This window comes from Poeciliopsis prolifica, unplaced genomic scaffold (genome assembly GCF_027474105.1).
Source record: "Poeciliopsis prolifica strain line A6 unplaced genomic scaffold, Auburn_PproV2 SCAFFOLD019, whole genome shotgun sequence".
In the NCBI taxonomy this organism is placed as follows: Eukaryota; Metazoa; Chordata; class Actinopteri; order Cyprinodontiformes; family Poeciliidae; genus Poeciliopsis; species Poeciliopsis prolifica.
The window spans coordinates 5,044,903-5,068,974 of NW_026562394.1; the positions used below are offsets into that span (position 1 = coordinate 5,044,903).

The 24,072-nt window shown below is 38.3% G+C and overlaps 1 protein-coding gene across 13 annotated transcripts in view; it reads right to left on the minus strand.

Moving 5' to 3' along the window:
* msi2b (musashi RNA-binding protein 2b) overlaps positions 1-24,072 on the minus strand; it is a 277,823-nt gene that overhangs the window by 78,328 nt on the left and 175,423 nt on the right. For all 13 annotated transcript variants that reach the window (XM_055043792.1, XM_055043790.1, XM_055043785.1 and 10 more), the window contains one exon: positions 198-280. In XM_055043792.1, the coding sequence (XP_054899767.1) occupies positions 198-280 (83 nt within the window). The remainder of the gene's footprint in view (positions 1-197; positions 281-24,072) is intronic.

Genomic DNA, 24,072 nt, shown 5'->3' on the forward strand with positions numbered 1-24,072 from the left:
CCACTGCTTTCCCATCCCTGAGACCCAGAGACCCACAAAGTGTGGCTATGTGGGAGTATTAGCTTGTGCATACAACACACATACACAAACACACATGGTCTGTTATTAATAGTGGGGCAAAGAACAAATCAAATATTAATCCTTCAACTCCCACCTGGAATTGTGGGGTGGGGGGAGAAAAAAATGTGTGAACTTACCATTTTGTTATTGATTTCATGAAAATGAATTTCACAGACTTTCTCTACGATGTCTTCACTCTCAAAAGTTATGAAACCAAATCCTATGCAAAGAGAGAAAAAGAGGGGAGGGAGGGACAGTGGGGAAAAAAAGGAGTTAGTGGAGAGCCCCAACAAAACTTCAACAAGTAAAAGAGAAAGCACACCATAAGTTGGGAGTTTCATCTCCATCCAGATTCAGAAACTATTCGAGGACATCTGTGGAGATTGGTTTCCATGTGCAAAAAAAAAAAAAAAAAAAAAGAAGAAGAAAAGAACAAGTGAACAAGGCAGACATTGTCCTCTTTAAATCAGGAATATGATGAAATCTGCCACATTATTAAGGGCACTCAAGGACCCCCTCTACAAAGAGAAGATTGGAAAAACAGCACAAAGCTCATTTAATGAGATCCAGGGCCCTGCATCTGAATTTCATTAAATGCATTTTGTGTTCTTTTTATTGAAATCTCACTGTATAACAAGCCCCCCATTTTTATGTTAATACGGGCCTTAGAATGAATGCGTCGTTGACAGAGGGATTTTCAAGCCATATTTATAGGATAAAAGCTTAACCCCTCTTTTAACACAAAGACAGAGCGACGAGATAGTTTTTACACTGTCGAACATGAGTGGATTGCTTCGCTCTCCTCTGTGTTTTGATGGCAATGCACAAAGCATTCCTGCTTCTGTATTGCCAGGGTCGAAAAGAAAACATATTCGATTATTTTTGCAGAAGTGAAACTGTTAGCGAGCAGAAACAGCGAGTCGGAGTGGGGCGACAAAAAGCCGTTCGTGAAAACAAATCACCTCTGCTCGCGCAAAAGCTGCTGTCAACATACCATCACCAAGTTCTAATCTGGTACAAAAAATATTTTGTACGTTATGTCATGTTATACCCTCAAACTTCAGTGTGTTTTACAAAAGTTTTGTCATAGAATAGCCACAAACGCTGAGTAGCCCATAATTTTGAAATTCTTTTTAAAAATGTAAATCTCAAAAGTGTGGCAGCCCTGCTTACACAGATACACACAAAATCCAGCATAATCAAATTGTTAATAAAATTGCAACTTTTAATGAATGTTAGTCAACCGACATCCATTTTTAAGCTAGCCACGTGGAGGAGACGGCAAACCATAGCCAAACTTTTTTGGTCCACATGTAAAGATACCACTGAATCCTGAACACAACATCCCAGAAGCTGGTCAGAGTGGATGAGAAAAAGGATAGAGCGAAATTCTGAGGCTTTAAGATGCTGCAAAATGCAAGAATGGCCTAGTCAAAGTCCAGATGATGTTCAAATCTACTTTTAATCCAATTAGAAAAAGCTTTAGCTGGGTTGCAAGACTAGCAAAAAAAAAAATACTGGACCACTATTTTAATCTTGACATGTTCAAACATGTGGAAACGTTTTCCAAAAGAGATGCTACTGCACCCAAAGGCGGTAAAAAAAAAAAAAATTATTCCTATTCCTTCATGGTAAACTTTCACTTTAACTTCCAGCAAAGAAATACTGTAGATATTGACATAGTACAATGTACACAAACTGGGTGAGAGATGAGAGATTTGTCGGCACTCACGACACTAAAGTGGTTTATCCCTCCAATATCTGTGGCTGTATTAGGTCATTGCTGGCAAAGCTGAAAATCAATGAGCACGGCTACTTTATGGCAACATTGGATTTACAGTTTTTTTTTTTATCAAACCCGATTAAATTCCTGTATTTGTACAGTATTTAATACTATAGACCAATACTGATATGGTAAATAAAATAAAAAAAAAAACAAAAAAACAAACTGGTCGCTCAATGACATTGATGTTAAATCCTTTTGTTTAGAAGCTTTGCATGTTTTCACAGTCACATCTTTGCAGAAACAGTAAAATTAAGAATATTACAGTACATTAGAGTAAGCTGCTTATTCTATTAATTCATCAGATCATCCAGACAAACACAGATTTCCTTCTAAGGAGCTGTTTGTGCTTCTTACCACAGCAGGCAGCCTATCACAAATCCTGACATTTTTAGTTCTGTCATTCAGTCTTTATCATTCGCTCACTCGCACTTCCCCCCCCCCACTTTGCTCTTGCTTCATTTCCTCTTCCATAAATAAGAAAACGATCCTCCTCAAGCTCCTTTCCTGACATATCGAAATAGTCTCAACGGAAAATTTAATACAGGATCTGATTTGACATGAAAATCTAATGTAATGAGATCTTATGAGACAGGATGTCGATTTCCAGAGAGGGGGCACATGTGAAGGGCTGGTCGGGTGGAAGAGCAGGTGATCTGGACAGCCAGACGATGGTGGAGAACCTCTTTTTTTTTTTTTCTTTTTCTGCAGCTCACTCCACACCTCCAGCTCAGGGAGCACTTTTGACAACCAACAAATCAACCGCCAGCAGTAATTTGTCATGGAGGAGTGTGGGGAGAGAGAGTTGAGTCTGGGGGAACGCGGATTGAGAGAGAAAAAGTAGAATAAAAAAAAAAAAAAAAAGGTGGAGATAAGGGGAGGGGGGAATGTGCTGAGGGGGAAGAAAGACAGAAAAAGTGACAAGGAAAGAGGTTAACACACATGGCCCCTGTCGCCACACTCCTTCCTACCGCTACAGGCAGCTCCTCCATCAAGTGACAGGACATTTTCCACTGCAGCACTGTACCCAGCGAGGTCACGGCCAAGCCAAGCCACCACAGATACGACCAGCAGGGCTCGTCCACCCATGACCGCATCGCTTTAAATGAACAAAAAAATAAAAAAAATAAAATTCTATGGTGTCAACTACTCTTAGAACGGATCTGTCAGCTACTTTTACAATGTTTTTTTGGGCAAACGTACAATAATAATAACAGCAAAAAAAAAAAAGGTCAACATCAATATTTCCTCCCTTGCTGGCTCAGGACACATTATGTCCCCTGTGGGCTGTCTGAACCTCACTCTCTGCTTTTGCAGGGTTGCTACTCTGTATCAGAAACCTTAGAGGGAATTACTGGCCACAAAATTGCCCCAGCATTGAAATCTTCTTCCTCCTCCTCTTCTTCCTCCCATCAGCACAGTGAGGCATGTCCTCGGGTATCCTGGTCCTTCTTCTCCACCTGTCCACGCCAAGCAGCAGGCTGACCTCCACAGAAACTATTAAAGCCTGTCAACTCTTACTGACACAAGTTGAAAGGTGTCAACATGCTCACAAAGAAGAGCCTTTCACAGCTTAAGCAATAGCCTGTAAATGGAAACACGTGGATGTCTTGTAGGAAGGATGATAATAGGTGTTATAAGGCTACTGGCTGAGGCCTCTTGGCTGTACTTGCTCACACTTATTAGCCAGAACTGGCCTTGGCCCTCGTCTCATCACTCGGCGGGATCGGCAGGGAGCCCACTTTCACGGCCCTTTACCAGCTTCATCATGGCCACTCTTTATTTCGCACTCAGGTTTCTCTTGTCTTTGTTGTTCTAATGCTTTCCACCCACCTTGGGTTGCTCAGGCGTCTCCAAGACTGACAGACAACTCATTCTGGCGCACGCGTTTCAGTGGAAGACTTGCAAATCGATGCAGAGAAGTCTCTTTTGGCGTGGAATGAGACGCTGGCACTTTAAAATTTATTCTTTCAAAACTTAAGATGTCCTTCATTTTTCATTTGATGTGTTGCATGACAATCTGCTCACACATTAGACATGGCCTCAAAGCCTCAGTTCATTTAAATGTCTATTTATCCACCGTTTTGTTCAGGAAAAGTTACAGTCCTGGCTCGGAGGGGAAGTCATACCTGTTGTGGCGTATTGTTGGGAAGATTTGTGAGGGCATGAAGATGCATGTTGGCAAAAACAAGGACACATTTACAGCTGCTACAGAGGCATCCCCAACTCCCTGATGACTGCAGCTAAATATAAAGCTGCAAGTAGATGACAGTGAATTGCCAAGCACATATGTATCATCACTGATATACAAGGTGTACACCTGGTGTTCATTAGAAAACCTTTCTGGGTCGGTGTTTGGCTCCAACAAATCAAAAACAACACAGAGAGTCCAAGCTGGACTGTGCATGTCGCGTTTTCTTCCTGACGATCGGCACTGCTTGAATGTTTGGGGATTAATTGCAAATTTATGTTATTTAAACTCATAAATGACATTTAAACTGTCCAGGTATTTAAATGCTACCTCTACATTGGCTTGGAGATTTTGCCTCGTTTTAAAATGTATTGACTGATTTGTAGGGCAACTTCCGCAGAAAAGCAGACAGTAGAATAATGTCAACATGAAGCTGCCCTCTTAAACAACTGCTTTCCCTGTACATTTTTTTATTCCTGCAACCTGTGCATAAATGAGAAATTTTCTGGTTAAATACGCAACAATGATCACCAACATGACCCAGAAACATTTTCGAATCCAGATTAAAAAATGGCTTTTCGCCTGTAGTGTTTCAACTTAACTGCAAAACCACTTTTACACATTTATTACAGTGATTTATTTCAGTTGGCAGAAAGGACCCATATGCATAAAAAAAATCCCTAATGCTCCAACAGTTGTTGCTGTTGTATATTTTCCTGATGTGAACTGCGTGTAATGAGAGCAGGCTGCTGCTGAGCAGCTCCGACTACTGGTCCTGCCAACAAAGCCTAAGTAAGTGCAGCAACCTGGAGAAAGTGTCAGCCGTATCTCCTGGGAAACAAAACACACACACACACACACACACTGACAAGACCTGCACAGACACACACAAACAAACATAACCAAAACCCGTGAGGCTGACACACACGTACACTTATGTCTGTGTGCTATAGGTCATCTGTACATCCTATGTGGAGTAAAAACCACTCCACCTTTAGTTCCCCAATGAATCAGTGATTGTACCCCAATTAAAGATTATCTAACCCTCACCTGTCTCCTGAACAGAAAGTCTGCAGGAAATCCCTCCTCTGTCTTCGCGCTCTGTCTTCTTGTAATGCACAGAAGCAGACAGAGGCAGTCCGAACACCCACGGCACAGTTAGACTTCTTTGATCAGTATTTCCGTCTGCTATTACTCGAGATCTAGGGCCTGAGGCATTAATCCTGCATTTATTACAGTCAACGGCACAAACTTTCCAGCAGCACAGGGCCAATCAAGCTGGGTGCTGACTAAATTAAAAAACAATTGTAACAGAAGGCTGTTGTTTTTATTCCCTTAATATTGCCTTAACAATATTAACTAGTCATTTCAGTGGAAAACTGACAAATAAAATAAAACCTCATGTACATGCGAGAAAATATTATAGGGACATGAAATCTAAACAGATCTAATTGTAGTTGTGTGGAGAGGCGGGATGAGCTTCGTCTGAGCGGAGGAATATATCAGTCTTCCCATGTTAAGATATATGGAAATAGACAAAAATAACTAAGTCTTGACTTTCCTTTACAAGCACTGCTGTCAAGATTTTGATGTTGAAAGTCAATTTTGTATACAATAATCTTTATTTGCATCTACATACTATTTAAAGAAGCTAATTTAAATTCTTACAACGTTATGCATTAATTCCAATTTGTCCTTGGATGAATATTTAATGAAGGTGTAAATTAATCATTTTACAGATGTGAGATCTTAACAATGAAAATTTCCTATATTTCATTATTAAGTAAATTCTTCCAACTCTCCTTCAATCTTCTGGTTTGTTCTGAATGAAATATTGCAATATCTACTCAAACACATCTGAAATGACAAAAGATGACAAAACTTTAACAAATTAAAATAAACACAGTCAGAAAACGAAATTAAAATTGAACACAAAGGCTCAGAAAGTTATATCTTAGTGATCGTATCTACATACACGTTCCACTTTTAAGAATAGCTTTGATAATAAACATCTAGTTACTGCAAACAATGACTTGCTGTTCAGACTATGTCAAATATTTTCTAAATAAAAAGATGTCAGACACAGATGTGGGATTACTTTTAGCTTTTTTACATATAAGTACATGCACATTTTATAGGCATCTGACACTAATGGCAAAAACAGGAGAGATTATTAAAGTTTAATTTATTGTTACTAAAACAAAGTATAAAAGCAGTTCATATGTACTTTTTATTTTCTGGATAGTGCGTTTATGATTTAGCTGTACATATGAATTTTCAAATGTAAATTGGGTCGCTTTAGTCCTTTAATGACAAGCTGCTTAGAAAAAAAGAAAAGGAAAAACTTGGAAAAAATATATGTCAACTTCAATTTAAAACGTTGTGTAGGTGTGTGAATGCTGCAGCCCCCTTGGGGCTTCACCAAAGCTAATGTCTGCAATGTCTGTATGGACCTGATCAGCACAGTGTGGAGTATGTCAAACCTCAATTTGAGCAAAATATAAAGGTGATGATTACTGTGCTGTATGTGTAGGTGGCTGCATGAGCAGGTGGTAGAAGACTTGGCTTAAAAAAGAAAAGAAAAAAAAAAGAAAACGGGTCACAATAATAACATGATGTGCGTTTCAGATTGTTAGCAACAGTTGTCTTGATTTTAAATACTGAAACTAATTAGGTAAGACAACATTTAAAAGGACATCTCATTACTGAAAAACATCATGAAGAAGCTTTTAAGAACAGAATCAAATAACGTGTCAGCCCCGAGAACAATTAGCCAAGCAGCAAGGCCGTAAATTGATGTAATTAGATAGTGGTTTGACTGCGGTTCCTTTCACATGGCTGGCCTTTATGATTTTACAATGCCCCAATGTCTTTGAACAAGTACTTATCTAAAAACTTCAGCTCTGATCAATAGAATGTCTTCATTACCCTCGACTTCTAAAAACACTGGATACAAATGACAAAGTAACACCTTTAATAGTATTTATAGTTTCGTCAACAAACCAACAACACTGCTAAAGGATTGCACTAACATGTGATTTTATTAAGTGCTATAGTAACAATATGGCAGCTTCCACTGCACATTCTGCAGAGCAACTGGGCTCAGCATGCATGCTGAGGAAACTAGTTTTTCTATGCTATTTAGGTCAGCTTTCAGTGCCGGCCATCAATTTCTACTGTCCTACTTAAAGAGACGCCCCGGCTCCATACGATCACACACAAACAGCCTACCTATGAGGCCTGCCATTAACTTTATTAATGTATTTATCAGCGAGCTTTAGCCAACGTATCACGTTTCTGAAAATACATCCCTCGACATAGCTGTCCACACGGATTTTAGCTCACAGCGGACATCTGATCGGAAAGTGGTCAGCGGTAATAGACATCTCAAAAGCACCACAGTGTGAACTCACGAAATAAATGTGGCTCTTTCCACCTCTTCAGTGTAAGTTCAAATGCTCTCTAACTCAAAAAAGATCCTCATTAGTGCCAAACAATGTAACCATAAGTGTGAATTTCTCTGCTCCTATATGATCACAAGGCTGCTCAAGCAACAACTGAATAGAAGCAATTATCTATGGAGAAGGTGACTAACTACCCGTTTACTCAAAAGATTCTGAACAGCAGGCTAAGAGCGGCATGTCAAAGCTGAGCTGAAAGAAGCAGAGAAAAGAAACGTCAAATAAATCCAGAATATAAAGAAATATATATTTCTATATAGGGAATAAATAGAAAGAGTGTGATTCCGATGAATTAAAACCTGCGCTCCATTGGAATTTTGTACTCAAGTGTGAGTAGGAAGACCTTAGAAGTACAGCTGAAGTTGTTCTGAAAATAAAAGACAAGTATCTCAAACTTGGGACACGTTTTCATAAAGTGACAAAGCAGTCGACTGTCCATTGTCTGATTTTTTTTTTCTAATATGGAAGATGTAAACAAAAAGAATAAAAATCTCTAGTTTTTTTTTTTTTTTTTACCTTGTTAAATTCCAACCACAGTGTCTTTTATTGGGATTTTATGTGATAGATTGACATAATGAGAACAGAGTTATGATGTGGGAGGGAAAAGGATACATCTCTTTCAAAGTTTTGTACAAATAGAAATTTGACTCACTCCTCTGAGTCACCATGAAGAGCGTTGGTATGTCTTACAGCTTTTCACATCTGGAGACTGACAATTTTACTCATTCTTCTAAACAAAATAGTTCAAACTTAAACTGCTTGAAGAGCTTCTGTGAGGATCACCTAAGTCTTCTCAATTGGACATGGGAATAGACTTTGACTATGCCATTTTAAACACAGGAATAATGTCATCTATTTTGTTGCAGCTCTGCTGTTTTCCAGCACAGTTTATCCCTATTTAGTTACATCCATTACACTTAACATACGGAATACACTAAACTCTTAAGATTTAAAAAAAATTCTTTTTCAAATGCTTTTTTTTCCCCACGATCATGTCTCATTTTCTGTTCAATTCCAAAATTGTTTTTCTTCGTCTTTGTCCATCACCTAGAATTCACTACATATACAAAAATTCCATGCAGAAATGGGCTGAACCTCCATGTGCATGAAGCCAGAGCCCTACACCAACATACTAAGATACTGAGTGAAATGTGAGTATACACAGTAAGCTATAATAGGTGGCACAAATTACCCCAGAATTCTTCCAATATGCACCACTTGGACCACACATTTCCACCCAGTCAGACATTCCTGGCCCATTTGGCAACACCACTGTGACTGGCACCATTTAAAATTTACAAAATGAGTTCCATTGCTGGCTGAGAGGTTAATGAATAATCACAACACACTCAGATTCACATATCACTTCACCAAACCATTTTTACCCGTGCACTGCCTCTTTATGGACAAAATGCACTCTGAATGCACCCTCATTGTCCTTGCACACATGTCCCAGCACTCTGAAATGATGATTGTGCTGTGAAAGTAGATCTCTCTGTGTGTATGTCTTTTTTTTATATATAACTGAAAAACATGTTCATATTTTCTGTGTAGCCCAAAAATGTCAAATAATGGTAAAAGAAATGGATTCTGGTGGGAAGGTTTAGACCGTAGGATACGTGTTGTTAATGCAGAGCCAAACAAATACAGTAACTATTTTTTGCTCTTGCAATTAGGTCATGAGATGCCAGAATGTGCTTACCAAAAAGTCCATTTAGCAAAGTAAAAAGATGTTCCCTGCATCTCTCTCAGCCACTTCTTTTTCTTTCTATGAAAGTAAAACATCCCAGCAAACCTTTAAGTGTAAGGCGCCAAGCTAAAGACAGGATCTGCAGCAACCAGAGGATTCATTCTCTCGACAAGGAGAAAGAACAATCATACACAATCTGGAATGGAAGCGGTCGAATAGAGCAAAACAGAACAGATAATAACTTGGACAAAGATAACCCAAGTAAACTCTATCGCTCGAGGGAAAAATGTCTTGTGGTCTTTTGCAAAAATCCTACAACCACTCAAATCTCATGCTACTCAATTTTATTTTATTTTTTTACATTTTGCTAAGGAGGAAGTTGCGCTCAGTGTTTTCTTCAGAGGTTTTTGTGTCGTTTCCTTCGGTGGTGGTTGGTGCAGCGCCACCATAGGGGAGGAGGCAAGTAGGTTTTTCAAAAGGTTTGGCTCATTTGACCAAAATGCATCGTGGAAGTGAACCACACTTGCTGGAAATGTAGCAAAGGTTTCAGTTTTGGCGCCCAATAGAATCGAGTCTACAGGACAATCAGGTGTGAAAACACACTCAGTACCATAGTATGATAACACAACTTCAGTAATTTTACCCCTGGAATCTCATATCCCTGCTGACACATTTAAAAATTTAGGCTTGTATAGTAATTTGGACATTTTTCAAATTCCATAGCCTATATACACTTATACTTACTTTATTTGGTCTGTGGTGTAAAAACCATTCCTGTGGACTTAACCTAATCGATAAAGCAACCTCTCTGCTCTGGGGTGAAGCAAAAATTAATGTTCTCTCCTCTGGCGTAATCCAATTTCTTCTACTAATATCCATACAGTAGAGGAGATGAACAAATCCAGTCTCACATAAGCAGAGGGTGGAAAAGTGAGGAAAACACACATAAATGCTGAGAAATGGCCGCCAGATTCTCAGCGGTAGTTTTATCCTCTCCATCTTCTCACAGTGTTCTTGCTTAAAGACACACTGCAGGTCTAACACAAAATACATATGATTAGCGAGGAGGTAACTAACAAACATGAGTTGGGTAAACACTGGCCAGGGTACAACAGAGAGGCCAAGACGAGACGAGATGAAGAGTTTTAAAACTGAGCAAAACCAACCTGAGGATAATTGCTCAGGCTGATAGAATTTCTTCTGCACAAAACGAAGTATGGCTGTAATGAGATACAAAGGTTTTCTACCACAAGGGGATTCTTCATTCAAGAATGTCAGACTCCTTTGTGCCAAGCAATAGGCCTGAGCTTAATAGATGTCTCAATTTCCATCACATACAGTAACAACCGATGCCTGGAAAAGACAGTGGGAGGTGGGGGCAGGAGCCGTTCCAAAAGGCTCCGAGGCGCTGGGATGAATTTCTTTTGAGCTGCAAAGCAACGTGGGACTTGAAATGAATCAAACAGATATGCACCTTTTGTATTTTCTGACCTATTGATGGAGATATCAGTTTTATTACACTCAATTAGCATTTCTCATTCCCGGTGAAAGTGGCGGAATCAAAACGGGGGACACAAAGAAGCCGGTAAAATCGAAGAGATGGAAAAGAAGTTTGCACTTTGAGAGCGGACCGTAGGCTGATGGGAACCCAGATTCGGCGCTGCCACAGCAGGACCCACCGAGGCCAGAAGCACTTAATAAATGTAACCGTTTGCAAAACATAACAAGGCTTTAATGTACTGAATTATTTGGAAGGAGGATGCAAAGTAAAATTGAAGTAAGTGGCTGCAGAAGCCAGATTGTTATTAATATTGAAGCATGAAGTAGGTTTTAAAGGCAAGACACAAAGGCAGTTCATCTGAAATGAACACTGAGGATGCCACTTTACAGAGACCCATTACCATTTTGTGGAGCTTACTTTAACTGAGTGAGCCAAATGCTTAGAGGCGGAACCGCCACTTGTGTTTATTTTATGGATGCTTTCAAAAAAAAAAAAAAAAAGAATAGAGGACTCTGTTCCAACAGACAGCCTTTTTTTCCTCTCAACACATGTGCACAAAGCACACAAGCAGCGAAACGTGACAACATGAAGTCATCCTGCAATTGAGAATGATGTCACTCTGATACTATTGACCCTAGTAATCAAGACAGTCTTTCATCAAATGTCTGTCTCTAAAAACCACACTCTGACTCGGAGGAGAGGGAGTATAGAACCGTGGATTGCTTCGAATACAGTATCACAGTTCAACCGCCGAACTGAATCTGTCTGCTACATCCCGGCTCTGCTTAATTGCACTGCAATTGGGTATATAATCAAACGATAAACTGAACATGGCACAGCGCCTTCGTAACTTCAGAACACCCTTTTATCCAATGCCTTTGGGCAGTGATTAACACAGATGAGAAAGCTCAGCAGAGGGCCATCGCCGCTGCTCTCTTTGTTGAAGTTATTTAGCGAACTGATTTGTGTTAGTCTGTTCGCTTTTCGAAGAGACACCTGAGGAATGGCAGGGAGAGGTCATGATCTCAAATTAGCAACAATATACAAGTGTGAACTATGAGAAAGCCTGAATAAATATAAAGACTCGAAGAGCTTCCAGATGTTGGAGTGTTCAGATGAGGCTTGTGACTAAATGCTGATATTTGTTTAACTTTGAAAATGTTTTAGGTGGAATTAACACGTTTATATCTGACAGAAAAGTCTCTCTGAATGAAGATTCATTTAGCAAAAGCAGTCAGGCAAACAGCTTCATCCCTAAAATTACTGTCTGGATTTTCAATTTAAATGTAAACCCACCATCTCTAGCTAAGACAATCTAATTTAGATATACTTTATATAGTGGGGATATTAACAGCGTATCAACATTTGATTTAAAAGGAACATGACAGATTTCAGTAAATATCAGTAGTCAGACTATTTGACCGATAAACAAACAAGACAAGAAGTATATTTCACAGAAAGAACACTGTACAGTAGGATGAGATTACACCTGGATATCATAAGTTTTTTAATCAACTCAGTCATTAACACAAAAACTTTAGTATTAAATCAGTATTTCTTAACTTTCTCATGTCAGAGTTGTTTGGAATAATCCAAAGGTACAAAAATTTAGAGCACCACTCCTGCTCTAAACATGAGTGCATCAAAAAGGCTTTTTAAAAGTACTAATTATGTATTTATAATATAAAACTATAAAGATAGGACATTTCATGGACAGTACAATAACAACAATGTAAAACAAAGTCTTCAATGCAGGATTCAACTCTTATCTACTGGTGTATATCCATATTCTAAGGTATCTGTTATAGGGGCAGTAATATTTGCAAGCAGTCGGAATTATTTCTGGAAAAACTAAGAATACCATAAAGATGGTCAAAAGCCATCTTTTCTGTGAAAATCTCTGTGAAAGAAACTGAGAAAAGCTCTCAAGTTTAACCAAAATAGTGGAATCCAAAGCAACTTGTGGGTTGTTATCCAGTCGCGGTATTCTCTCGGTGGTCACAAATAACTGTTCTCTTTTCAACCAAGTACATAAAAAATTGCCAGATTAGAGATTCAGAAGTGGTAGAGATTTCTTCAGAACTTCTGTAACCTAGGGTTTTTGTCCAACGAGTCAACAGAGAAAGTACTTCCATTTCTTTACTGAGAAATAAGTCACAAGAAAATGTTTTTAAGAGTAAAATTGTAAATTTTTTTAGACTGTATCCTGACAGCTCTATACAGCTTCTTAACAATAGATGGCCTCTTTGTTTTACTTTTTTCTTGTCACACTTTGAGCGTACCCAATCATATTACAAGATAAACAAATGCAATGCCATCCAAATGACCGGCAATAATATGTCAGAAACGTTTCTGCAATCAATCGACTTCAGTTTTTGCCCAAACACACACATGTTCATGTGAACCACAGATTGGCACCATTTGGAAATTAAGAGACTTTGCATCTCTGTTTAATTTCTCTTCACCCCTTCGCACAATTTTCCTTTTAACTTTGCCTCTTTTACAGAAGGGGAGCTCATTTCAATCTCAAAGCTCACATCTGTGGAAGCAATGCAAGCTCTAAATGAGTGGATTTAATCCTGCGCAACAGGGCTGGAGCACAGGAAGTATTCAAACGAGAAGCTGGGAGAGAAGTAGTGAGTGGAAAAAAAATAAGGAGACAAAAAAGGAGCAGAAAGGCAACAAGAAAAAGAGAAATGATTTTGTAACCTCCGCTCATATCTTTTCCGTCTGAGGCAGAATCGGTGTTAGCTCATCCAAGAGCGAGGAAGGCAGGAAAAAAAGGGGAAGGAAGGGGACAGAGGAGCAGCTTAACAGACAGGAGTTAGACATGTTTATTCATGCAGTGAAGCAGCTGAACTATATTGGAGAGGGCTTCAAAGCAGAGGATGGCTTCACGTCCTGCATGGCCTTCTCCTCTGGCTAGGCTTTCTGCATTTGGCCTTTGAGTGAGGGCCTGATCAATCCCCCAGCAGGCTGCCGGGCACCGGACCCCCCGTTACCACGAGGCTGCTCTTTGAACAGATCCTGCCAGGGGTCATTCTCCCTGCGCTTCATCATCTTAAAGGTCAGACACAACAAATGGCTTGGAAGACAGTTGTGTCCCAGCCTATAAACGCATAACTCGCCACGATGAGGGCCCACGACCAGGGCTGAATGGGACAGAGTGGACGACGTTTCGCTTTCATCCTAATTATGCGGGGGTATTAATACATTTCGGGTGGAAAACATCAGAGCAGCTATAAAAGAGCTTGTGCTAATGTACAACTTCCTAGAAATGATGTCTTCAGACTCATTCACCTTTAATAGTACCAGTGGGAGTCTTTTCAGAAACAGCAGAAGAGGGAAATTTTGAACCACAACCCAAGTCCTTTAATAATGCTGTGTCCTCTCGGCTGCACAGCTGCTTGAGCGCATATTTAAATATTTATGACACAGAAAAAAACATTTTTTGACACGAATGTGTTTTTTTCATTGCTGCTTGAAGCCAAACATGACATATTGTGTAAATTATAGAAATATATACAATTTTTCTACGTCCTGTCACCCAGAACTCCACCGTCTATTTATTTATTGCAATGGAAATAAAGTCTAAAGCCAAATCAGGAGATGCATTGTGAAAACAAAACAAATGAGCTCCATCTTAAATTTGCAGTTAGTATCTCCCGACTATATTTAAAGAAGCATGTGCAATAAGCACGAAATAACACAAGCAGTGAATACATATCATATTGCATATCAAGCAAAACATGTTAAAAAAGAACCACAAGGTTTCAGAGAAAGAGGTAGAATCATTTTCTCTTTATAAAGCAAGCAGCTGCACCTTTTCTCAAAAAGCTGCTTGCTTTAAATGATACCTTTTCAATTTGATGACATGATTGTGCACACCTGATCTCTGCTTTGAGTGGCAGAGATCAGGTGTGCACTGAACAATTTAAATACTTAAGTTATGAAGTTGTTCTCTTGAGGAGCAAAATGCACCAAATGGGCAATGAGCGCGGTTAAGAAAATCTACAAGGTAATCTATTCATGTGACAGTTGCTGATAAATCACATCATAATATCAATTTGGGAGCATTCTCACAAGTAAAGATATTACTCACTTCCAGACACTTCATTTCAATATTGCAGTTTATTTCACTTTAGGTAGGGACAATCTGTTCTTCACAATGTTCTGACGTGAGAGTTATTTTTACAAAAGTGAAGTCTGTGCTTTTTCTATACTCGGTCTTCAGTTTATTGTCTCTGTTTACTCAAGAGTCTTCAAGTCTATGCAGGCATCCTGCAGTTCTAAGATTATTTTAGTGGAATCATTGGATTTTTATTTGAATATTCAAAGTCACAGCTTGGTGATATAATGCATAAAATCAAAGATCAGGTAAAGGGCACTGTCTGGGTTCAAATGAGTGATAGAAGCAACAGATAAATACTTAATACTTCTTTAAGAAGCATCTTTTTACCTACCTGTTGCATAAAAGTAAATTTATCTTGGTAGTTAATTATTTTTGATGACAAGGTAATTTTAAAAAAATGCAAAAATCTCAAATATTCTGCTATTATTTGTGCATTTCCTTCCAAAGACCTTACACTACACTTCTTCCTGTGATCATGGTTCTAATCTCCAACTGGGCCTTGTTAGCTTCAAATTGAAATTCAATTTAAATTCAAAATTGCTCAATGATGGTAGATATGATTTAATAATAATAGAACACCATTTTCTTGCAGTGAACTCAGAATGAATGATGACAAATTACTTACAGCTTGTTGCTCAATAGAACAAGTATTTACACATATGTGGTATGAACAAAGTTTGGTATGAAAACGACACTAGTTTCTCTTCAAAAAAGCAGTTATCTAAATTCTGTAGTTTTGCAGGATGCCTGGTGCATATTGATGCATGGCCTATTTTGTAGATTCAAATCATTTTATGAATATAGAGATTTGTACAACTTTGATTGGTAACAGAAACATCAAAGAGTCTCCTACTTTCTGGTTGATAAGATATATATATATATATATATATATATATATATATATATATATATATATATATATATATATATATATATATATATATATATATATATATATATATATATATATATATATATATATATTTGCCCATTTCTTTTTTTTTTATTCTTTTTTTGGTTATTTGCTAAATAATCTGACAGTTTTACAAAGAATCCTAAAAGGAAAAAAATAGACCTTAACGGATCAAATGTTTTTCTATTCTTATCCATAGGAGTTCATTTTTTACTTCTTTCATTCAACCATTAGGGCTTACAGCATCTTTTTTGACACAAAAAAAATGCTTTTTGAATTCCTCTTTCAGTGTTGCCAGAGTTCAATCATTTCATCAGTGGTCTGTGATATGTTGGGTGGATGCCTTTTTTGAAGTAATAACAAAACAGAAAGGGAAATGCTGATGAAAAGATTGCCAGTGCATTGTCATAAAGGAACTCCATCTGACATAATAAAAAGAAACAGTCTGAATAGTTCAAAATACCACAAAATCCCCTGTTTTAACTGCTGCCAAGGGTAGAAATCTGCTGGCAGCAAACTGCGTGAGCTTTGATAAGTTTGGCCATCTATATGAGATGTGTGGTGATTATCTGGATAGAGTTCTCTGTCATTCTGGCTGCCCCAATGAACCTACAATGCCAGAATATTCGCCTCAGGCTTCATGGTCTGAAATGGCACCGGAAACCGATTCTTTCCGACCGCTGCCACACAGCTGTGACATCAGACAAGTTTGAAAACACTGAAACTAAATTATTTAAGAGCCCGGCTTCACATTTCTAGGAATGATGGAAGCAACAACAATTACTGTGGGGAATGACGGTGGCGTGTGTTTGTTTTTCTAAGCGTCCGTGGGAGCGTTTGCCTGTGAAATAGGCATAGACGCAAGTGAACGAGACATCTCAAGATATGTAATATGACATAATGTCTCCCCTGCTCGAACCCCCAGCTGCTTGCCCACATGCCACAGATCCTGCACCATGTCTAAACAGATGCTCTATCAATAATGCTTGCTCTAGTGCCACACGCCTCCCTGGTGGCCAAATGCGGAGAGAAGGCAGAGTGGATGAGAGAGAGGGAACGAGTGAATGAGTCAGTTTTTTTGGAGGGAAGGAGAACGGGCAAGAGCCCAGAAGCTAGACTGATTACTGGGAGATGGATTCACCACGCCAGAAGAAGCCAAACGACGAATGAACCTACGGATGGAGTGTTCGACTTTGGCCATCTGCTCCGCAGAAGAACAAGAGAAAGAGATTCCTTTCATTTTGCAGGCGCATATTGAAGCTATTTACTACCATGAAGAGTCATTTTTGAACAAGCTTGTTTCCAATTATCAAACAAATATTACTTGCATAAATTTGTTGCTTTAAATTTTATGAACTTCCAAGATAATTATGTGTTAGCTTGTCTGGGGAACAGGGCCAAATCTGATAAGAGGTGTAGGTAAGTAATGCTTTTGTTTCCCACTCTGAACAGAGGGTGGAGCTTTGTGCTGTTAAGCAGATCTTGCTCATTGAACATTCCCAGTGTTTTATCCCAGTCATTGCACAATAATTAGTTTAGCAATTTTGAATATTTAGTATTTTTGTTTTGTTTTGTTTTCAGACAACATCCAGACCAAACCACTTACAATACACGTCATACTCTTTTACAGTTCTTATGTTAAAGATGACTGACTCAAAATGATGGGATTTGTTAATCTGGGTGAAAATATTAATAACGTTAAGGAATTCAAAACATGCACTGACACGTTTAATGTCGACACAGGTGGAAAGAGTAAACACTCTTAAATTAGGGGATTTGAATGGGCAATGTCAAACCGTTTCACAGTGTTTGTCTCATAAGACAAAAATATTTACAATATTGTCAGAAAATACGTATCATCTTCTTCTGACTTTGGAGGGTTTTCAGTTCTGTTTCAGAGAGTAACTTCAATAAAATAATGAAACATTACAACTTTAGACAGGGTTTTAATCTGGTGTTCAAGTTCCTTCTTATTCTCTCCTGTACCATAAAAGCAAAGAAACACACATTTTTGGCACATTTTAGATACATTTTGTTACAGCAACATGTTTTTATGATATTACTTTAATGAAGTGATGTAAAAGAGTACATTTATTTTTAGTTTTTTAATTTTATTGCTGAGAATCAACACTTTTCAGTGACCGGAGCCCTTTTTTGTCTCACACTCTGACCTTAAACCTAACGTGTTGTTGCTCGGTAATCAATGAGTGAGTGAGTTAGTTGAAGCCAACAACAACCTTCATCTGATCGTGAAAGGTTGTGCACTTAAAGCTTTCCGCTAACTAAATCCCCCAGAGTTATCTGGAGTTGAGTAAAATGATTGAAAATTCTTTCAGGCGCATTATTTACTGATAATGATCACATGTCTATTGCAATATATATTGTTATTGATTTATTGTCCAGCCCTACTAGGAGTACAGCATTGGCTTACATAAAACTGCAGAAACATGCACAGGAAAAAGCCAAGGTAGTGTTCTGTCTTGATGTCACTCTCATAGGCATTACAGCAGATTTTTTTCAACTCATGTATAAAATTTGTTGAATTCTGCTTTCCCGTAGCATCTTAGGAGACCTTTAGTGGGACAGTTCGCTGTGAAAGCAAATTTCTTTGTGCCATTTCTTGGCTTTCTGCATACTATATTTTATTGAAAATAAGCCAAAAACGCTGATGCAAGCCGAAAAAAAAAATTAAATAGACTAATTAGTCCCCCACTTGCTAAAATAAGATGCATAATCTTGTCACCTCCATGTTTACCAGCTGGCACTGGGCCTTTTGCATCTGATTGCACATAACCAGCCGTGCATCGTTTATTTATTATTTTTTTTTTTTAAACCCAACTCAACCTTCCTCCGTCTTTGCTCTCCGTAATTCAGGTGTTGCTGTGCAGACTACAGACACAGACTTTTGTGATGATGTCGCAGGAATGCTTCCTCTTGTTATGGCACCTCCTCGCATTCCCTGTTTGTGCATCAACATTACACACTGGAACTATGCACTTACTGCTCCTGTGTCAGCTAAACCTTCCTGCGGGTCTATTGTAGTCACGCGAGGAAGGTTTCTGCTTTGCTTTTTCCACCAAGTAGTTTTATCTGAAAGTTATCTTGGTCCTCCAGATGTTGTCTTGACTTACACAGCTCCCCTTAGCTGCCAGTTCTTAATGATATTTCAGACACTTCAATTTGCAAGCTGGAAGCACTTTGATAACTCTTTATAGCCTTCCATTGCTTTGTGTGCATCAATCAGTTTTATTTTCAGCTTCTAAGTCATTTCCTTGAGAAGCCTGTGGTTATTGAGTGTACCATAAGCCTTGAATAGTCATGAGTTTATCAGGTTCTGGAGGTGTCATCAGCTGGCACTTCCCTAATGACGTACCCTGACCTGCCAAGTCAAATTGTGTCAAATCCAGTCAAAGATGTTATTTTGGCTCAGAGATTTAGAAAGCATAGCACTGCTCTGAATCTTCACACATGTAGCTTTTAGGATTAAAGGCTCCTTTAGAGAAACAACAAAATAATTAAATTTGAAGATATCAATACGTTTTTCTGTGCAGTATGAATTTAATAAAAACAAAAAACAAAAGAATATGCTGCTTGTCTGGCTGTTGAAAAGTTAAAACTTCATGTAGTGCTTCAGAGTCTTGTGCAGCTGTTCCTTTTCCTTTGAGGAAGAAAAAAAAAATAGAGCTTTCATGTTGCGTTTGAAGATGTTAAGTTACTTTTTATTCAGGGGGAAGAAAGGGGTCACCGCTGCAAGAAAGGACCGCAATCAAGTTTTCATCAATAAGCCTTTTAATTTCCCACTTGCCAAGGGAATTTATGTTCATTAAATAAAGCTACGTTGATGGCAAAGCAAGAGAGAAAAGAAATCTACTATCAAATGTGATTATAAGCAGAGCAGTATCAACATTTTGAATGAATCGTGAGAATAAACAATTCTTTCTCTCTTTATATTCTCTTTTAAAGGCATTTAGGGTATAAGATTGCAAATGAAATCTGCGGGTATGAAAAATTGCTGCATTATGTTTGAACAAATTTTAACATAGCCATCAGACTCCAATTTGTGTGCATGCCTTTACGCACAAGCACCACACCATTCCCAGTTTGGATGTACATATTAGTTGTGCATGAGCAACAAAAACACATCAATGCTCCTTCTGCACCACCCCTGTTGTCATCATCCATCATAATCTAGCCATGCCTTCCACCAGCTGTCAAAACTGCTCTGGACAATTCACTTAGACTGTGTCAGCTGAACTGTAATATTTTACCAGTGACTATAATGAGGACCGGCCTGCAGACTCGTGGAAACAAACACATGGCTCCCTGCTCACACCTTGGTTGTGGTTTCCATGACTTTGCCACAGTCATTCCAATTTCCCTATTGCTGGAGGCTATACTACCATGCGAGTGTGGTCAGCCTTTGCCAGCTGGGAACCCGACCTATCAGCAATTGCAATATATACCCCACTGTCTGAGCTCCACCATTGTCTCTGTTGTTGATGTTCGCTTTCCTGAGAAAGAAACAGTTGATTTATAATTCCATATCTGAAAATGTTTCAAAGGTTTGAGTTTCAAAGGCACAATGAATAAAAAAATGGATGCTAAATCTTTTCCTCACTATATATTTGTATTTTTTTGTCTTTTTAGAGGCCAATACCATTTAGTATTAAAATCAAATGCCACGTTTACTTACATCTACTATATCACTACCAAAATAAGAATAAATTGATATTTTAGAAAAAGCCACAGCTGTGCTGATCTTTTTACAGATAAATGCTAATGTAAACAACCTGGTATTTAAACTGGTGCATGCTCTTTATGACTACAAATTTGACATGAATGGGCTAAATGATTATTGTTCTTCATTTTTTCTTATACCAGAACACAATGAAGAAACTGTATACAATTTTACTCAATAAAATAGCCATGAGCAAGCCATCTATATCTCTTATGGGAGAAACTGAGAGTCCTGCTGCTGTGATAGCGAGAGATGTGACAGAAAGTGATACAATCATGTTTGCATTGTGATACATTCTCTAAAGTTACGACAGAACCTCGGGAGCAAAACATTTCAACCAATTTCCAAAAAAGGAAACAAGTAAACAAGTCAACGTAAACATTTTGTATTTCTGTTGATTCACATTTTTTCTGTTGTGAAGAAAGTACAGCTTTAATGATGACAATTACTAAAAATAAGAATAAGAGATGAACGTAATTCTATTGAATTTTTGATGGGAAAATATCCCTCCTAATATCTGGTAACTATGAAGCAAAGAACATCATTCTGTGTTCGGGTTTCGCAGGGTCTCTTCGCATGACCATCCACATAGGAGAAAAATCTAACGTCAGCACTGGAGTGATGATCAGAGTGGCGAGTGCACTCCAAATTTAGGGGCAGCTAATTAAACTCAATGTGGTGGCCAACTTGACCGTCTGTTCATTGAGTAGTAGAGATAAGTTGCAAAGAGCTGACAAGGACGTGAATGTCAGCGAGAGACAGGATCATTCTTTCCCGCCTAATGTAATCATGTGTAATTTAAATCTAAAAAAAAAGAAAAGAAATAAATATTAATCTAGAAGAAAATTGCAGCGGCATAGCCTTCAGTGCCCCCCCAGTTAGAATGGAATGGAATTGAAATAGCTATTTCGAAACTGAATACCGACAATTTACGGTGTATTAAGTGCACATCTGTGCTGTGTCTACTTTTGCAAACAAATTCCTCCATAACGGTGCACATATGCCGGAGTGAAAGTCTGTGTTTGTCAGCAAGTCTGTGCTGTGTGTCCTCAGTAAGTGCCACATCAACAATATTAACTTGGAGGACAAAGGAGGGCAGAGAAACACAGCGAGCCGTGCATCAACATGGCAACAGAAAATGAATGGAGTAGCGACACACACTATTTTAATTATCCTCTTGTCTAACCTGTCCTCCAATTACAAATAGGGATGTATGATAATCCATCTATTGATGCATGAAAGGCAGGACAATAACAAATGAACAAAGAGACTCAAACTGAGGTTAAGTTAACTAAAAAAAGAAGTTAATGTTCCCATTTAGATTCTAAACACCAGCATTCCTTAGTAGTTGAGTACACATTTACGACATAATAGTTAGAGACAGTGTATATTGCATCAGGGCTTCTGGATAAAACACATGATTACATTTATGATAGTGCATTTAAACGATAAAGACACTGCAGTGTGTGCTGAATTCCACTGAGAGATAGGCATAATGAGTATGCTCTGCCTAATTTATGCCGGCTAATTTGTCTACATTCAGTAAATCTTTTTAAGATTGATTTTCTCAGTCGATGCAGACTCGACTCCACATTAAGTAAACAGCTGTGAGAGAGCTTGATTTTGGATTTTTTTTCCCCCTTCCCTCCTACGTTTTGCTTGTTCAAATTCAATGTTCTTTTTCATGTAGCTGGTTATGAAAGTGAGTCCTCGTGAGCAAAGATTTAACAGGCTTTGCTGCAGACACCTGCCATTTGTCTTCCTGTTGCTCATGAAAATGCTGCTTTAACCACAGCGCCACATAATTTTGCGCTTTATTAGACGTGGCACAGTGAAATATATCCACATAAAAAGAAGCAATGTTAAATCTGCCACATAGTAAAATTAAGAGAGCATGCTGGGCAGACGGAAAGTGGATGGTTAATTTAGAGAATTTGGTCATAGGTTGCTGTAGAGACATGGGAAAAACTGTGTCAATTAAGTCATAGGGAAAATAAAAATAAGAAAAGGCAATTATTCAGGCAGTAACTAGAAGTAGCCTCTACCACTGTGTCTCTGTCATATATCATTGTGTAGGAGTTTGAACCACTCATCCTCAAAACATTAGTTTATTTTATTAGGAACCGAGTACATTTGTTTAAACACAGATTTCTGCATGTTCTTTCACAACTTTTCACTCACTTTAATTGCAAAACATTTTTTTTCCCACTTTCAATCACTACAATGTAGATTGTCTGTTGTTTAGATCCACTGGCAGCAGAACATCTCTGCTAACTTGCTTGTATAATTTCACGGAAACAGAAAAGGAGTGCTCACTGGCTTGGCAGCTTGGGAACTTTCTCCTGTACCTGTAGCGTGTTCTTCTGACGCCAACACACATTTAATGTGTTTGCACCACGTTGTCTGTGTGTCTATCGCCTACTTTTTACATTCAAACAGGTGACAGGAAGCAAAAGTGCAGCTAAAAGCATCCTCGTACCACAAAACGTGAGTGATTGAGAGCAAGAGTAATATCAGATAAACTCCATGAGCGTTATGTTCGACTTTAGGCTGACTGCAGAAATGGATAGATCTAACCGCCTTTCCCCCTGAATCAAAACAGGCTTCGAGCAAAAAGTGCTTTTACTGAGTTATGTGAGCAGATTTTAGGCGATTACAAACCTTGTTTCAATACAAAGTAGCAACAATCAGATTTTAAATGCAGCAACAGGCCACTTTTTTGCCTTGAAAAAGTACTTGCATCCCTTAAACTTTGTCATATTTAGTCCTTTTACGATTATTAACTTTTATTTTAGCTGACTGGAATTACAAGTGACAGATCAACACAGAGCAGTCCATTCTTTTAAAGTGGAAAGAAAATTACACATTAAAATATTTTTAACAAATGAACATAAAAAAGTGTGAGATGGAGACCGCTCCCTTTCTTTCGATAAACCTAAATACAATCCATTCTATTTATTTGCCTCAAAAAGTCACTTAACATGTAAATGGAGCTGCCTGTGTGCAACAAACAGAAAAACAAAGACTAAAGAATGTTATAAAACAATATTCCAAGCTTTAACCATTTGATAAAGCATATCTATGATGTGAAAATGGAAATACGTATGGCACAACTGCAGACCTTAAAAAATAGAACATTAATATTAAGGCCAGGAGGCTCATGGGAACTCAGAAGGGGCTGCAGAAATCCACAATTTAGGTTGGATCTATGTACAATTCCAGTCTGTGTCAAAAAGGAAGCTACAGTTGACACTACGCCATAAGAAGTTGAATTTGTAGTTTAAAAAGATGGAAAAAGGTAGTATACATGCAAAACGCCATGTGTGACAAAAACAGACACTTCACATCACCCTGAACACACCATTCTTGGCAGCATCATCCTACGTGGGTGCTTTTCTTCCGCAGGGACACAGAAGGTGGTGAGAGTTGATGGGAACAAATACTCAGCTAAGTAGGGGGTAAAACTGGAAGAACATGGAGGTGACAAAAACTAAATGTTCATCTTTTAGTTTAACAATGATTCCAAACATAACGCCAGAGCTGCAATGAGATACTTTAGATCAATGAATATGCATATGTTCAAATAATTAGATTTTTAAAAAA